General features: G+C 34.2%; 2 protein-coding genes across 4 annotated transcripts in view; one reads left to right on the forward strand and one right to left on the reverse strand.

Annotated features, from left to right (window-relative positions):
* Positions 1-2,672: 2,672 nt before the first annotated feature.
* LOC128675788 (uncharacterized) lies at positions 2,673-7,840 on the reverse strand. The gene is made up of 3 exons (XM_053755462.2): positions 7,736-7,840; positions 6,529-7,546; positions 2,673-3,440 (listed from the first exon to the last, which is right to left on the reverse strand). The coding sequence occupies exon 2, from the start codon at positions 7,404-7,406 to the stop codon at positions 6,534-6,536; it is 873 nt and encodes a 290-aa protein (XP_053611437.1). The 5' UTR covers positions 7,407-7,546; positions 7,736-7,840; the 3' UTR covers positions 2,673-3,440; positions 6,529-6,533.
* A 3,160-nt stretch (positions 7,841-11,000) lies between these two features.
* The window catches only part of CrzR (Corazonin receptor), a 52,265-nt gene continuing 44,461 nt past the window's right edge, over positions 11,001-18,804 (forward strand). The window contains exon 1 of one of the 3 annotated variants that reach the window (XM_053755453.2): positions 11,001-11,258. The gene's annotated coding sequence lies outside the window, so the exon portion shown is untranslated. The remainder of the gene's footprint in view (positions 11,259-18,804) is intronic. The other 2 variants (XM_053755452.1, XM_053755451.2) reach the window with 2 other exon arrangements.

An 18,804-nucleotide genomic window follows, 5' to 3' on the forward strand; every position in this document is an offset into this window, starting at 1 on the left:
AAGGGTCACCCTCCAAAGCATGAGAGGAAAGAACTCTGTCTGAGGCCTCGCTATGGAAAAAAGTTACATTGTACAGGTGAGACTACTCCGAGCCGAAGGTCTCCATAATGCTAGCGTATAAAATGTTATGAAATAATTTGATTATCATTAAGTGTGTATAAACTGTTGGCTTGTTTATTTTTACATTGATTGTTTTCACTGACAGCTTTCAACTTTTATGTTGAGCACCATCAAATTTAACGATAATTTTAAACGCCGCGCTGCGCCCGATGAGGTTTAGATAAACTGGTGTTGCGCTTTTCTGCGAATGTGAAAGTTAACGTCAAAGTTGACGGTGCAAACCACCCTTTAAATGGAAGGAATATGACGGAACTCGTTCCGTCCGGTTGTTGCGGTATAAAAAGTACCAAAAACTTCGGTGACTTTCATATTTTCACTAGATTTTACCTCACAATATATTTTCGTTCACAAATTTTAGTTTTTTTCTACTTTTCCGTAACTTTGTACTCGAATTATGTTAATCACGCCATATATACATGCCGTATCTTTTGACACTCTTCTCCTAATTTAAATTTCAGGTGAGATACAGTTGTGCTCATCATATATGAGGTCACATGTATCATCATATCATCACATCACATCTATCATCACATGTATCACATGTCTTAGGTATGATTTACCTAAGACTTGTATCTACATATAGCTATCCATATTTTTACTTATGGTGAGTTTCACCGTCAAATTTGACGTTGAATTGAACCTTAGACAAAACGTCAAAGTCAAAAACCCATCCATCGTTTTTCATCAATAGGTAAAACATGGGATCTTTCGATGGCCGGCGGTCATTACCACTAGATCACAACCCTCTAATGTTTTTTTCTATATATAATATAATAATAATCAAAGAGTTTATCTCTTATTATTTAATTTAAGTCTACGTTTCAAATAATACGTTTGTCGTAGTTTTGAGGTTATCAATCTGACAACACGATTTTCACTAATATATGTCAGCGTCAACGCGTGCAAATAATGAGATGCAATGTCCGAGCTTGTTAGGGCTGTATTCGCTGCATTTCAATAAAATTATCATCCTCTTTAAGCCAATTCATGTGTGTTTAAATGTTTAAATAAAAATTTTCACATCATGCTTTTAAAGTTTGACATTATGATTGGGCGTAAGGAGCGTAAAATTAGATTTGAAGTTTTAAATTTTATAAAATTGATTTAGATTATATTGATAAAGATTTGTCACTAAAGCATTTTATAATGTTTAGAATTGACAGAAAGAGACAAAAAAATTTTTTGCTTAAAGTAGAACTTTCTAGAGAATAACACGAACTTTATAATATTTTAATTAAATTGACGGAAAGCTAAATCATAAATTAGCTTAAAACATGATTTAACTTTTTATGAATTGAAACAGTGTATAATTTATTGTTTACTTATCGTACAAAATTAAGGTTAATTAATTATCGTACATATATCTCATACAAAAGTAAGGTGCTCTAAAAGCAATGACTATGATTAAATATGTGCCAACATCTGTTGAAATTAAAATATTTGAAATTTCACGCAGTTTTAAGAACACTAAGATGACTAAGTTGTCTGGTATGTACAACTTCAGAAATAATAGTATATACACGTGTATGTCATATGGTGAATATAGTAGGTACCATATTCACCATATGACATACACGTACATAGGTAGGTATGTACGGGGTTTATGGCAAAATTTAAACTTTCAGTTTTTTAACTGAAAATTTTAGAAGAAAACCAAATTTTATTTAAATTTAAGAAAGTCAAATTTAGACATATAATTTATGGTTAATTGAACTTACCTTAAGTGAACTTCAACCAAAATTATGCGAGTTGCTGCATCCGTAGAGATTTTTAACTTTGTAGTCCGTTTTCTGCGGTACTGCGTCATCACACGATTTTTAGATTTTTTAAAATAATAAAATAAGGATACTTCATTGACTACTCGTTCCGGTCATCACCGCTAGATGGCGCGGCCGGATCTGCAATCATTCTTTTTAGAGAAGCTAAATTTTATCATTCTGCAGTTTATACAGGGGCGAAATAAATTACCGCGGGTGGTGAGGGGACTTAAATCTCTACGGATGCAGCAACTCGCATAATTTTGGTTGAAGTTCACTTAAGGTAAGTTCAATTAACCATAAATTATGCTTCGTTGCTGCATCCTATGAGATTTTTAACTTTGTAGATGTTTAGCGCAATCGTGCGGAATGATAGAATTTATTTTAAAATAAAATATACATTGAATAAATCAAAAGTATATTTATTTATATTATTAAAGTTTCGAATCACGAGGTAGTTAAACAGTTTCAAATCACAAGGTTTTAAATTTAATATTTACTCATTATAACTAATGTCACCTTATCACTTATAACAATTAAAACTAATTTGTATCAAAAACAGCTTGAGCGAAAGATCTGCCTTCATCAACATCTGGCAATGGTAAGTTATAGAACTTGGCAAAGCAGAGAGATGAGCCAGACCAACCAGCAGAACGCTTGATGACGTCAACGGAGATGCCAGCTCGGCGCGCCGCTGACGTCGAAGCGTGCCGCGTGCTGTGAGCTGAGAACACACTGACATCTATACCGCTGTCACTGAGTACGCTCTTTATCCAGCGACTTTATGGACTGAGAGCTGGCGTTATGGAAAGGTTTTTTAGTTGTTAAGATTAGCCGGTCTGTATCTGGCTCATTTCGCACATCTTTTATTAAGTGAATATAGGCAGAGAGAACTCTCGCAGGGCAAATACAGGGCTTTTCACTGAAGAATGGAATCTGCAATCTTGGATTGTTCTTGTTAGGTGCAGATGATTTAAGTATCTCGTCTATAATGATATTAATGCATGTTTCACTAATATTAACATTACACAATTTAATTAATGATAACGTCTGAACACGTTGTCCCGTGGATAACGCGAGCAGAGTCACCAATTTTTTGGTAATAATTTCTAAAGGTAATGATTCATTAGGAAATTGACTAGAAAGATATGTCAACACCGAATTGGGATCCCACGTATTTTTATATTTTGGAAAACTTGGCCTATTTTTAAAGACACCTTTTAGGAACCTTGCTATGTAATCATTCGTACAAATTCCTTTACCTAAAATTACTGATAGCGCTGATCTCATACAGTTTAATGAACTATAGCTAGCACCATTTTTGAACTCTTGTGACAAAAATTTTAGTAACGTTGGAACATTTACCTCAAAGAAATCTAAGTTATTGTCTTTACAAAAAGAAAACCATAATTTATAAGTTGAGTTATACTGTTGCAAAGTATTCTTGGCTAAGGATTGAATCATAATGTTTATTGTGTCTATATCTAGCCCTTGTCTTCCAAACGCCTCCCGGATAACTTCGCACACGCCAGGGTAAGGCTTGACCATAACGGGTGAGGTGTTCTGTAAGGGGAAAGTAACATATTCCTATCGGGATTAAGGAATATTATATCAGTTACCGTCAGAGAAATAAAGAGCGGAAACCATGGTTGGCTTGGCCAGTAAGGTACAACTAACAGCCCAGTAGCATTATCATTGATGATTTTTCTAAGACATTTCAATATGACTGAAAAGGGTGGAAAAGCATAAAAGAAAAAATTTTTCCAATTCAAAGTGAATGCATCGATTTCAAAAGCTTCTGGGTCTCGTTTCCACGACACAAATTTAAAACATTTTTTGTTAATTCTGGATGCAAACAAGTCAATATCAGGTTGGCCTAACTCCGTGACAATATCCTGAAAACAGGATTCATGTAATTCCCACTCGGTGTCAATATTTGACAATCTTGAGGCCTGATCTGCTTCAATATTATCACAGGACCTGATGTATGATGCAAAAATGAAAATTCCTCTTTCTTCACACCACTGCCAAATTTGACGGGTTATGTCATTTAGATGGGGATATTGTACTCCACCCATTCTGTTAATGTAGGAAATGGCTGTAGTGTTGTCTATTCGTAATAGGATTTCTGCATTGTACAAATTTTTACAAAAGCATTTTAAACCAATAAAAGCGGCCAATAACTCTAAATAATTAATATGATATTGATTTTCCTCATATGACCAAAATCCATTGACTGACTGTCCATTACAAAATAGTCCCCATCCAGAAAGTGAGGCATCTGAAAATATTTCATATTGAAAATGTCCAGTGCGAATAGGATTATCTACATAATTGATAACTTTTTCCCACCAAAAAAAATCCTGTAACAATTCAGGTTTTATATCCATTTTGGCATCATAATCCGGGAAATCCAACAAGGCTAAATATTTTTCCCTCTCAAAACGCTTGGTGTATAACCAGCCATAAGATACAGCTGGACAGGCTGCCGTCAAATTACCTAAAAACTTAGCAAATTCTCGAATTTTTATTGACTTTTTACTTGATATGTTTCTAACCAAATCATAGATTTTTTTACGTTTTTCGGTAGGCAATTCTAAAGTCATGTTTTGTGAATTAAGATCAATACCTAAAAACTTGCACTTTTTAGTAGGCACTAAACAACTTTTCTCATAATTAATTATAAATCCCAGTAATTCTAAGATATGCATTACTTCTGTTAATGTTTTGATACACGAGTTATAACAATCTGCTATGCACCATAAATCGTCGATATACCCTACTATTTTATGTTGTGAAGTACGCAAATAAGTAAGTACAGGTTTCATCAATTTCGTAAAAACGAGAGGAGCCGAACACAATCCAAAGGGCAGACAGGTGAATTCGTATAACTCGTTATCAAAACGAAAGCGTAGATACTTTCTATGGGACATATGAATGGCAATAACAAAGTAGGCATCCTGAAGGTCAATGGTCCCCATATATGAATTATTTGATAACAATTTAGTAGCAGTGCGGACATCTTCCATTTTAAAGTGTTGTTGTTGAACAAATTTGTTAAGGTTTTTTAAATTAAGAATAAATCTATAGGAACCATTACTTTTTGGTATTAAAAAAATTGGGGATATAAATTGACCTTTACATGGTGAACATAGAACAATTGAACCCATATGTTTAAGTTTTTTTATAGACTCTAACATGTGAGTTCTCGAATAAGGCGGATTACTAGGTTCGTTTGTCTGAACAGGTTTTTGGTTGAATTTAATCTTGTATCCACTAACTATTTCCAAAATTTGGGGGTCAGTTGTTACATACGAGGGCTGCTATTTATGTATCCGGAACTGGCCAATAATTCTAGAATATTTAAAAAGTAATTACAACATTTGAAAATAGAACTCTTCGGCTAGAGAATAAATATTTTTCATGTCCCTGTCATTTGTTTTTTTCAATTGGCGCCAATTTTGAAAATAGCTTGTCTTCATTGCCATGGATTTAACTCGTGAACATTTTCGCGCGATGATTTATTATGATTTTCGGCGTGGATTAACTCAAAAACAGTGCATCGAACAACTGATTTTAACTTTTGGAGATGAAACACCATCGAAAACCACTGTGTATTATTGGTTTAAGGAATTTCAACGTGGACGGTCTATGCTCACGGATGAAATTAAGGAGGGTCGTCCTAAATCGGTAGTGGTACAACAAAATATTGATGCTGTGCGACAATTAGTAATGCAAGATCGTCATGTTACATACCGCGAGATAGAGGCGTCTCTGGGCATTAGTATGACGAGTATACACGCGATATTACACGAACATTTAATTGTTAAAAAAATTTGTTCGCGTTGGATTCCGCACAACTTGAGCGTAGATCAAAAACAGGCTCGTGTCGACTGGTGTAAGAAAATGATAAAAAAATACAACCGTGGCACGTCAAAAGCTGTTTATAATATCTACACAGGTGACGAAACCTGGATCTATGCTTATGACCCTGAAACTAAACAGCAGTCAACGGTGTGGGTCTTTCAAGATGAACCGAATCCAACATAAGTTGTTCGTGCGAGAAGCACTTTAAAGCAAATGGTCGCTTGTTTTTTTGGTATCAACGGACATGTAGCTACAGTGCCACTAGAGAATAGTAGGACGGTTAATTCTGAATGGTACACCACCATTTGTTTGCCAGAAGTCTTTGAAAAAATACGAAAGAACAACCCACAACGCAGAATCATACTTCATCACGACAATGCTAGCTGCCACAAGTCGGCTGAAACAAATAATTTTTTGGAGGGTCAAAAGATTGAATTGACGGGTCATCCGCCGTACAGCCCCGACCTGGCACCCAATGATTTTTATTTATTTCCAAACATTAAAAATAAATTACGTGGTCAACGTTTTTCGAGCCGCGAAGAGGCCGTTGATGCGTTCAAAACACACGTTTTGGACATACCTCAATCAGAATGGAAAAAGTGCTTTGAAAATTGGTTTCATCGTATGCAGAAGTGCATAGATCATCGCGGAGAATACTTCGAGAAACAATAAAACCATATGTAATAATATATGTTTGTTTAATTTTGTTATTCCGGATACATAAATAGCAGCCCTCGTATAACCAATTGGTAAGAAAGTGTCGAATACGGCCAGCAAAAGGTACCTTCTCTAGCGACGGCGGCTGCGATAGTCCTGCGAGTATCGCCTCGGGGCTGGTGGCGGCGGAGCGCGGCGCGCCGGCGGGGCCGGGGCCCTCCTGGCGGGCGGCGGCGGCTCGGGGTAATACCGCGACGTCGGCGGCTGAGCGCGCGCTGCACTGGGCCCGCTCGCACGGCGGACCGGAGCTCGCGAGTTTCCCGTCTGGGCTAAAGGTTTTCGGTTGGCAGGTGGCTGTGGAGGAGCTGGTTTTTTGATCTGAAGACTTGATTTTTCAATGGATTTAGACGTCTTGATATTGTCACCCAAATTATCTCCAAAAAGAAATTGGTCGCGTTTCACACTTTGTATAATATTAATAAATTTGTTATCCAACATAGGAATAATTAATCGTCTACGACCCAATGTCTCCTCATAGTGGAGATCAAGAAGTATTTGATTCACTTCTGATATTTTCTTAATTATAGCCATCTTATCAACCTCCTTATTGATTAATTCCGTTGTCAAATTAACTAGACCCGCTATACCCAAACCTAATTGGTTCTGAAGCTTTTCAAGCCGTTTGTCTCTATTTTTAGCTGGGTCGGTAAGTACTGAAGCCACTTCTGGATTTAGTTTGGGCGCCTTCACCAGCTGAAAATTCTCTGGTATTATTAATTTTTGGGTAAGTAAAATTTCCTTTTGTTCTTTGGCAAGACCCTCGACCAAGATTTTTCCCAATTTTTCAGAGACTCCTTGCGGAATTTTCTTTCCGAAGATCTCTTCTGTTTTCTTAGCCTCACCAAGTATCTGCATGATTTCTTCAGGGACTGATTCTTCTGTTATCATATCTGAGTCTAGCACTGATTTTGCGTTGTCTGGAATATGTTGCGAATCTTCCGCCATAACTTCAGGAGGAAGGCATGTATTTTTTGCATGAACTTCGGCAACCGTATGTAAAGACTCAGGTGTCTCATTTTCGTCGCCGAAAGGGTACACGTCAAGCTCCACTTCACCTCGGAAATTATAGGAAGAGTCGTCACGATCTGTTTGAACAATAAAGCTAAGTTAGCTTTGGTTACTTTCTAGATGACATCACGTATCATCCCTTAGGAAAGTAGTTATTTATCATTTCCGGATGACATCGCGTGCCACCCCTTAGGAAATAATGTTTTAAGTACATATAGTGAATATGTAAATGCTATTGTTCGTAAACGGTAACGAAATAAACCCACCTTCGTTCGGAAGAAAATTTGGCGTGGGCGTCCATGTTTTTCGTGAATATAATTCCCTTTCCAGGCGTCTAATTTTCCTTTCAATTTCTTCATTTGTCTTATCCTTGGTTCTTCACTAAAACACACCACTAAAAACCAACTTAACCACTTTATTTCACCGTAAAACATTTAATTTTTACGGAGTGCGCGTGAACTGACGCAACACACGGAAAACGAATGATTGCAGATCCGGCCGCGCCATCTAGCGGTGATGACCGGAACGAGTAGTCAATGAAGTATCCTTATTTTATTATTTTAAAAAATCTAAAAATCGTGTGATGACGCAGTACCGCAGAAAACGGACTACAAAGTTAAAAATCTCATAGGATGCAGCAACGAAGCATAATCTAATTGTATATGTAATAGAAAACTATAAGGATAATAGGCGCGGCGGCGTGTTTTACAAAAGGACCGATGCATATCCTTCCGTGGAAGCAGCACAGTCAGCGACAAAATTTTTAACTTGAAAAATATAAACACAATTTTAGCATCACAAGTAACCAACGAGGGTTGGTGTGATAACTGTGAGTAGACTTTATATATATCATTTTCAAAACCCCATTGGAAGCGAGTGTGCCGAGCATTCACACAAACAAGAAAATTGGTAGAAGTAGATTAATTCGTCAGAGGATTACGTTCTCCTGGAAATTTCAGGAAATCCATTCTTACCTGACGTCGTCGCTCGCGTCGCCTCTTGCTTGCAAATGGCCTACTTGCCAAATCTTAGCTTCAAACTCGAGAAGTTGTGATTAAATTTAAGGAACGAAGTAGGACTTACCACAATAATTTATCCATGAAAATAAAATAAAGAGTACCGTTGTGACTAAAATTTATATAAAGTTTAATAAAAATTACAATGTTTAGTTAGTAAAAAATGTAAATAAACCAAAGCTGTAGATAAAAATGTACCGCAGATCAAATTATATTATTTAAGGATAATGAATTCGTATCGCAATATGATAGTTTCCATTTCAAACGTTTCATCTCAAACATATAATCGAAAATATTGTGGGAAACCTACATACTAAGTAGTCGTCGACGACGAGGGCTGGCAGCTTTTTTGCTCAGCGTGTAAGTCTCACTATACAACAGCGCAACGCTGCCAGTATACTGGGCACGTTGCCTCCTTGTGGCGTGTTGGAAGATTATTTTTATTTGTAAAACGGCATTTTTGTTTTATAAGTATTTGTGTTTTTTAAAGTTTGAGTAGTTGACTATTTCAAACTATAGTGTCTACTTGCTACTAAATGATTGCATCCGTTGCCTTCGTGCGGCAACTTCAACAAAATCTGTTAAAATAACACAATAAGAAGGAAAAGGCTACGGATTTTACAGATGAAAATGCAGAATATCGAAAATACCTTCTAGGAAATGATAAAATGAATTACATCCTTAGCGCAGGATACTCTGGGAGTTCGTATTATAACTGACGATGTCGGATTAAATTTACGCGTGGTTTAAGATATTGAAAATTCTTTTAACCATAGACAACTAATCTTCGTCGAATCGACGAACACACAACATAAATATAGCTATTTCTTTTCGACGCGCGCGACGATCAACGTCCAGTCGCTTGTCAACTCAGTGTTCGTCGAGCGTTCTCGAAAGGTGGCGCTGCCTCGCGGGTAAGTTACTTTTCGAAATATTACGTAATGGTTAGGTTTTGTTTATATTTTTTAATTTACCTAGTATTTTTTAATATTTTGCAGCTTCGCAACGGTTTCTGACAGATGAGGATAATGTTGATGGATTGAAGAATGTGACGGATAGCGAAAAACAGAAGACAATATTGAGGAGGATGATGTAGAAAGCGATACTGAAGTACGTTCTTCATATGCTTGCATGCATATATTGAGTAGCATGTAGGAGCCACCGTCGCTTTCTATTCCACCACCAGAAAGCTCTTCTATATTGCCTTTCTCATAAAATAATGTCCAAAGTCGGAACCATCATGTTTAAGCTACAAGCAGTGACAAGTAGAACAGCTGGATTAAATATTGTGCATGTGGCCAGAGGACCTAAATCGACCTGTATCGTAAAAAAAGATACGATCCACTGTTGTTATTTATTGACCTATTGAAATATTAAATGATCAGAGCTGTATATGGAGGGGAGATTGATGAAAGTCAAGGAGACATATTATAAAAAAAAGCCGTTAACGTTTGGTTCAGGTCACATTTTATTAATTTTAATTTTTCTGAGTGTCTCATTAGATGTCAAAAAACGAGTGTGCTACGTTATTAGAAATAAAATAAATATATTTATATAAAAAATGTTGTTTGACGACCTCGGTGGCGTAGTGGTAAAGTGCTTGCCTCTGAACCGAGAGGTCCCGGGTTCGATCCCCGGTCGGGTCATGATGAAAAATGATCTTTTTCTGATTGGCCCGGGTCTTGGATGTTTATCTATATATGTATATGTTATAAAATATAGTATCGTTGAGTTAGTATTCCATAACACAAATATAGAATTTACTTTGGGGCTAGCTCAATCTGTGTGATTTGTGCTAATATATTTATTTATTAAAGTAATATATGTTTAAAAAACTTATGCATCAATAGTTACATAAATATATATAAATAAATAGATATATTCCATATTGCTCGTCGAATCGACGAATGGAAAGGTTAGTTGTCTAGGGTAAATACATATCATATATACATGCTTTTACGCTTCCCACGTTTTCGAAGGTGAATCACGGATTTCAATCAATGTCTGACTGGCAGTCCTCCAATTTTATTGACAATTGATAATTAAATTACCTAGTATTGGGTGTGTCATCTGCTTGATTAAACTTATTTTTATTTTTACTTATGCTTATTTTCATTTGCGGGAAATTTTCATTTTCAGTTCGAACTCTGGATACACAGACAAAAATAGCAAAAATTACAATTAACACAATGCGACAAGAATACCTAGGTACCTATTTAACTTCTATTCATATATAAAAGTTGTTATTGTACCGTTGTTAACGATATCTTCGAAATTCTTTCATAACTAGTGTCAAAGAGAAATACATTTATAACAAAGTAATAAAACGCCAAAAAAACAGATACAAAAAATCGATAGATACATAATACTAATTCTTTTGAAATTCAGCCAACATTTTTAGCACCTTGTAAAATATTGTTTATATGGCACCTCCCTATTTTCACAGCTGTAAATCTTAACACCTGTAAAAACAATGAGTGTTAACAAAATACGCAGTTTGTAACTAAAATTCCATGTACTCTAGGAATTAAATGGAAGAAAATTGTATTGGAAATGGTCGCTTTCGTTTCAGGATACAGTGGTGAAGTTCAGTCTACTTCAAGTATTACTCGTGGCGAGACGCGCGTTTAACGTAACGCACGAAAGATCGAGGCGCATGAAGGTACTGAAAAGTTTTCGAAGTATATCTGTGTGAGAAAAACTATGTAAATTGAAATGTTATTGTTGCAACATTCGGGTGATTAGTTGATTCCTCATTATAAGGAAAAGTTCAGTGAGTTTAGTTTTATTTAATATTATTATGTATTTTAGCGTTTTACGGTTGTTAATATTAAGTGTTTTAGCTGACTTGGGTAATTAAAAATACTTATATACTAATAACATTTATTTGGCTGTGGGTAATACTTTAAAATAGAATTTTAATAAAAATACTTTAATTTCATATTACTTCGCAATAATTGCTTTCATACATCGACATGAATAAGAAAATATATTTAAGATAGGTTTAAATTCGGCCGCATGTCTCCCCTGTTCTCAGGAGTATTTAAAAAAAAGTATAATTATAAACAAGAACAGAGTATTAGATAATATTTATTATATTCAAGGGTCTTCTAATCTTCTAGGATTATGCGAATTGCATGTCGTTCACTTTGGACAAAATGTGAATTTAATTAGTTTGACATTAAATGAGTTCATCTTGTGTATGTAAAAGTCCTTTCTTGGTTTCAATGACGTACTTATCTAGTGAATGCTCAAAGGTTATTCGGTTTATCATTAACTTCTCTCCATGGTGCAGATCAATTGTCTAAATTGAATGTCGCAGATGAATTACTAACACGCGAATTAATTTTGCGCGACAGCCAAGATATGAAATACAAATAATCGAATAGATTTTTTTGAAGGAAATCCAATATATAATGGAGAAAAGTGAACGAAAATCTATAACATTTTTAGTATTTCTTACTAATGTTTCGTGGCTTTTCAAGGAAACCGTTATGATTCAAAACATAAATAACATGTTATGGTATAAACGCCAATGTCAATTGTAATAAGCTTTTTATACTACAAATTATGTTACCATCTTTTCAGATGATAATAAATTCATGTAAGTGTGTAAATAAATTCATATAAGTATGTAATACTTATTAACCGGACTAGGCATGAAAAATATTATGCATATGCAATATTACATTTCATAAATATATAATATGTTTCTGCCCGACTGATTTCGGGTTTTTTTCTTTCATTTTGAGTGTGTTAATTGCTAACACTGGTGTCGGATTTTATTTCAGTTGCCTAAAGGCATCTAACATTACTTTTATACGACAATCTAAGTTAAAAAAGTTGTAAAAGATTAGAATGTCATTCATATTCCGGTGCGAAGATGCTTTCCAAAAAAGGCAGCAAGGACCTTGTAACTTGAGATATCAACAAAAAAATTTTCGGCGGAAACGTGCTTTCGATGAAGAGAGATTCTGTAAACTGTGAACACCTCATACAGTTGCGATTTAGTCATATATACTTATGTGTAGTGTCCATTGTCACTCGGCATCTATCCGTGTCCAATTCCTAAAATGGTGGCTAAAATGGCGGCGCGTTTAGTGACAAGTGGCTGACAATAGTCCAAGTATGAATTCAATAGTGCGTAAATAATTTATGATATATAATAACAAACATTTTCTTGAATTTCATAGTCCTTTGAATATTATGTGACGTTATTGTGTTAGTTTTTTTCATGATAATAAATAGGTAGCAATCACATTTTTTTAAAAAGCTCAAAATAGTATTCACAATACAAAGGAAAATATTGCTGGTGGTATGATGTAAAATATTTTTTTATTTAATTAACTGTTACTGAACAATTTAATATTATGTAGGTCGGACAAATGCCGACTTATCATTTCATTCATTGCGTACTTTACTCATAATTACATTCAATAAACAGTACAATTTTAGTATTCAACGTCGGTGGTATTACTTCGAAAATGTGAGAAACTACTATGAGACAAAAAATAATTATTATGAAGATTTTTTTTATATTCATTGTTGACCTGGGTTTAGTAGATTCCAGTTAAATAGTTAAAATTGAGACTCCATAGCAGTTCTTATTTAGACGCAATAAGAACTACAATTAAGCAAAGTGCCCCAAAATGCAATACTACGCTCTCCCACACGGATCAACAGCAGGCGATAAAACAACACTTTTTGTTGTTTGCTCTGTCGTTCAAAGTGAGAAAATTGAATAAGGTATAGTTGCGATCAAGTCATATTAGATACATTTTCCACGTGTCAAAAATAAAAAATATATATGGGGCTTGTATGACAGTGGGCACAAGAGAAGTGGCAAAAAGAAGTGATCGACTAAAGTGATACATATTTTTATAAATAAAGTTTCATAATGAATGTATTTTACAATATACAAGCAACTGCAAAGTTAAAATTTGGAATAAAATATTTAATTCACACCTATATAATTAAAATCTGTTATAATATAAACTATGTTATAATTTTATATTTTTAGAAAGCAAATTACTCGACATTTGGTAGGTCTACATTTAATCTCGAAATAGTTTTGTAAATACGTTTTTCATTGTGATTATCAGTACTCTTAGTATATTAATAGAATTTAATAAAATGGCTACTTCTCTATTAGTTTCGTTTATTTGTTTAGATTAGTGAGAATTAAATAGGTGAACTTTTAGTATTTATTTTCGATGCTCGCTGGAAGCGATTACTCTATCTATGCAAATTAGAAATAGAAAAGTAATTAATTAAACTGTATGTCCACGAGTCCGTTTTACCGGATCCGACAATGCGGAAAAATCCGGACCGAAGAAGCGATGACTATGAGGTAAAATCTTGTGTTAACTGTCATCTTGATTGCTTGCAAACGGGACTGACGTGTAATGGCGCGAAGCCCGTCTATAAAATAGACCATTACAACTTTTAAGAAGAATAAAGAAAAAAAAAAGACAAATAAAACTAAATTCAACGAGCAACCATAGTCAAATAAGATGAATCATTTGTGCGTAAAACAGCATACACGCGTACATATATATGAATACGAACACAAGCTTACGTATGTATATGTTTGCGTAGATTTTGACAGCAGCGTTGCCACCGCGAGGGATCTTAAATTCAAAATCAAAAGTACCTACTCAAATTACTCGTCGACCGCAAAAATGTCTTCGATTCGGGCCTGTCTTTCGTCGCCCGCTTCGCTGGGCTTTGAATAATACGAATGGAAGCTGTACTTATTTTATTAAAATTTACAATGACGATGGCCTAGTAAAAATGGATACAGTTTTTAATCATGTCTGTTGCTAAAACCGCTCAAATGATAAAATATTCGCTTTACGTTTAAGTAAGATTAAGAGCCTCGCCCACGCTCAGTTAAATATAGATATTATAATAAAAATTGACTCTAATATGAAATGTAACACTACCTTTTTGTATGTTTTAACGACTATAACTAAGCTCGACCAAAACAAAAGCGAAAACAAACTCTTCATATAGGTAACTAGGTCTGCTCGTATTGCTATAGGTAAACCGAGTCGACCAGGTGAGTGAATGGTTAGCAAATGTTAAGTCACTGTGTACAGTTTGCTGATTTCACGATGTAAAGTTTTATTCCTTTCGCAGCAGGAACATGACATGACTATCTATATATAGCTAGAGCAATCCGAGCAGACCTAGTTATCTGAAGAGGCATGTTTTCGCTTTTGTTTTGGTCGAGCCTAGTTGTAGCCCGTCCAAGTACTTAATGGTGAAGATGAAATATTCATAAGAATCAGGTTTTGAGTAAACGTGTAATTTCGTTTCTATTATGGCTTTAAATTAAACTGCGTCGTTTAAATTAAATTGTAAAGCAATTTTCTGTCGTGGACTCCCTAAATGTGAGGCTCGGAATAACCAGAGCTTTACAAACAAAAGCTAAACAAATTTACGCATTGAAAAAAAAATATGTATAAATTTAAATGACAGGATTTTTCTAAAAAAATACGAGATTAAAAATATGAGACATTTTGTCTTTGAAATCCGATAACATTGAACATTCTATTGTAGAACATCCGTACGGATCTGCCAACGTCATATGCAATTTATGTGTACAAGCGGAAATTTTCAGAATCTGTTGCTCTTTTACCCGACGGCGGCGTCCTAGTTAAGCAACAAACGCGCGATAGGGCGCAATTGTTGATATCGAGGAAGGTATTTAGATTCGGTCCTATGTTGACGCCATAATCATTCAGTACACAAATAGGGTCGCATCGCGTCTTGCAGCGTTCTATTGCTCACTTAGAATGTCAGGTAACTACATGATTGCAACGTAGAGTTGGGTTGAGGGGCACATGTTTCCTCTGAAAAATTACTGGAGAACGGCTACAATTGACGACCTCTTTATCTTTTGTTTTTTCCAAAATGTAGTTTGTAGCTTTTCAGAAATTAGTACATAATTTAAAATTTTACATGAAAAAGTACATGTGAAGGTATAATTTCTAATGAAATGCTTAGATTTTGACTATGATGGCCTGCATCGGATATTGGAGCCCCAGTCAGATCAAGATAGAAAATGTATTTTTTTTAGTTATCTGTATAATATATTTTTAACAATAACATAATGATGACATGTCCCTTATTTTTCCACACATCTCCAAGGTAAAGTCTGGTCATACTGCCACCACCTCTCTGGCCCTCAGGACCTCAACTGTGGCTGATTTTGCCCACCATTCTGACCGCTTGCGCCAGACATGTGCCGCCAAGTACCATTTCATTCATGTATATGTCATAAAATATTATAATTAATGTTTTAAAATAAAGCCACTTTGAGTAACTACGAAAATAAGAATAAAATAAAGTATAAACCTATCTTATAAAACAAGTCTCGATAACCTATATGGTCCAACTCACATCTGTGTTATTTGTGTTATAAAAAAATGGCAAAAGTAAAGAAATGACTAAGCATCCAAGTTTCGATCTAGCTAAATTTAAATATCGCGATGATTATGAGTCGTTTGGGTAATATTTTTGGTATACAGATTGGTTTGTGACTAATTTCTGTAATTTCTGTTTATAACCATATTTATTTTATTAAATTATTCTAAAATGGTTTAAAATTATTCTAAAAGTCCATTTGGTTCTAGATTTTTCTTTGTTATCTTAAAACTCCATTATTATTTATAAATTCGATTGGAAACATCTGTTCCTGTTTGGCAGAATACAAGAAGGAAGATTTCGTATTTAAATATGACATTCTATTTTACTCACATTTTGTATATATATGTAGGTCACGAAAAAAGCTTAGGTATGTTTTTATGAAAAAATAATTTAAAAAAAGAAAAATTTTCTGACTTTAATCTGGCGTCAATAGCCTTTAATCATAATTTTTTTGTTGGATACATAGGCGCCACTATACATGATATGCAAACAAGTAGAGTCACCTGTTTGTCAAGTTACCCTACAAGGACCTTTGATGGCAATAACGGCAATTTTGCAATGCATTTAATCAGGTTGTTGTGCTGTTTGCCGTACTAAACAAAGAGGAAACCATTTTTAGAATTGCTGCACCAACTGGATCTTTATCGATCTTTCGGCGAGGTTCCAAAATTGGTATGGTTTTAAAAATACCCTAAGTTGACTTAATCAATGCATGTAATTGCAATAATTTTAGAGGTAATATTAAAATATATAAACATTATGCGAAATATATGTGTCTCAGAACATTTATATTGAATGAGTTTTAAATTTATCAAACCGTTGAAATTTCACATTTTAATTTATTAATTGACCACCCGAATTGAAGTCTCAATAAAAAGTTTTGTATCATCATTTTAATGAGAGAAACAAATTATTGTTTGAATAATTTGTCTTGTGAAATTTCTTTAATCATCGCCGCGAAGTTCATTAGAAAGTTTCAGGCTGTCAATGAAGCCCAATAACGTAAATATAAAGTCTTCAATCACTTTTCTTTTGGTTACATCAGATGGGGTTATTTTCTTTATAGATTTAAAAAGTGATGCTAAAAAACTTGTGTGTTAACTAACTAATCACATCTTATAGTAGAAACTATAATAAAAAATTGAATCTATTCCCGACTTCCCAACTAATATTAAAAAGCGAAAGTAACTGTATTTGTTTGTTTATTGTTTATTACCTCTTTATGTATTATGCCCTCAACCAATCTTCTTGAAATTTTCTTTTTCTTTTTTGTTCATACTTACAGTAAAGGTTACGGGGAAAGATATAGGCTATATCCATTTTATATATTATATATATAAACTGATAATACTTAAATTAGCTGCAATAATTATTTGTATAAGTATAATACAGTGAATGTCCTTCATGCCTTGTTACATTTATACCTGTATTCAATTGTTTGACGATCGTAAAGAAAACTATATTCTTATTCATTTATTTACATAATTACGTAATTACCAATTCATGTCGCACATTGATGTTCAGTTAACAAAATATATTGGTTAGTTAATATTCCATAAAAGGTGAGTGTATTTGAATTTTATTAAAACCTTTATTACTATTGTTCATTATAATTATATAATATATTTACTTACTGATAAATTTACTTATTTATTTTAGTACTTAATCATCATTTGCCTTACCTTATCCCATTAACTGGGGTCGGCGAAAAATGTCTGTTCCCTCCACAATTCTCTACCTGTTGTCATATTTGGATCCACCCCCAGCAACCTCATATCCATCCTGACACAATCCATCTATCTCTTCCTAGGCCTTCCTCGTCCTCTATATCCATGTACCTTTCTACTAAAAGCTTTCCTCAGTTAATGATTCTTTTTTCTTCTCATCACGTGTCCAAACCAACCGAGTCTATTACCTCTTATTTTAGTACTTAATATCATACAAAAAATAATTGTTGGTATGGTATTATTTTCGTAATAACCGTATCAGTTTTTAACGCATAGTACGGAATGTCAAAGTAGGATTATATCAACTTATGTGAAAAAAATAAATACGGTTTTTCATTTACAATAACCATCATCATCATCATGAAGATGAGTTACAGTAACGAGCGTGCTTGAATAATTTAATCAAAACAATACAGTTTAATGCCAGATAGGTGCATGTCTAAATTAAATTCGCAGTACCAGGTACTTCCTGGAACCCTGCAAGTAATATTCCACGGGTCAAAGCATACTTATTTGAAACATGTCGAAATTATCCACTGTTCCGAAAATTTGATATTGTTCGAAGATACAAGACGATTTGTAGCATTATTCTTTTAGATTATATTTCTTCAGATTGTAATCTTAATTTCTTTAATGCTAAATTTTGTTCTATGGTTTTTATGTAATTATAGTTGTGAATTCGATTATTTGTTTCATCTTTTTGTAATCTCACCAGATAGCAGTATTTCTTTTTTTTATTCGCGTTTTTATTCTTAACAATATCAAATGGTTTGGGATTAGGGATATACCTACCATCTAAATAATTCATTCATTATATTTTTCCCTCCTGCCCAGGGAAGTACCGATTCTTTGAGATTTTCCGGACCACGGTTAGGATTTCGAATCTCCCATCTGACATGTTTATTATTTGGTTCAAACATAAACTATTTTCGGAGTATGAGAAATGAAAAATATATTTTAATCCCAAGGCTATCAAATTACTAACATTTCGAAATGACCACCGAGAGAGAAAATAAATAACGTACGTAAGCCACACGTAAATTTATTGGAATTTGTTAATTAATAATAATATCCAATACTAACAGATGAGCAATATTTGTATAAAATATATTTGTATGTGTTTTCGAAAACGCTCTAATTATTTCGTGGAAATTTAGT

Source organism: Plodia interpunctella, chromosome 15, assembly GCF_027563975.2.
Source record: "Plodia interpunctella isolate USDA-ARS_2022_Savannah chromosome 15, ilPloInte3.2, whole genome shotgun sequence".
Classification (NCBI taxonomy): Eukaryota; Metazoa; Arthropoda; class Insecta; order Lepidoptera; family Pyralidae; genus Plodia; species Plodia interpunctella.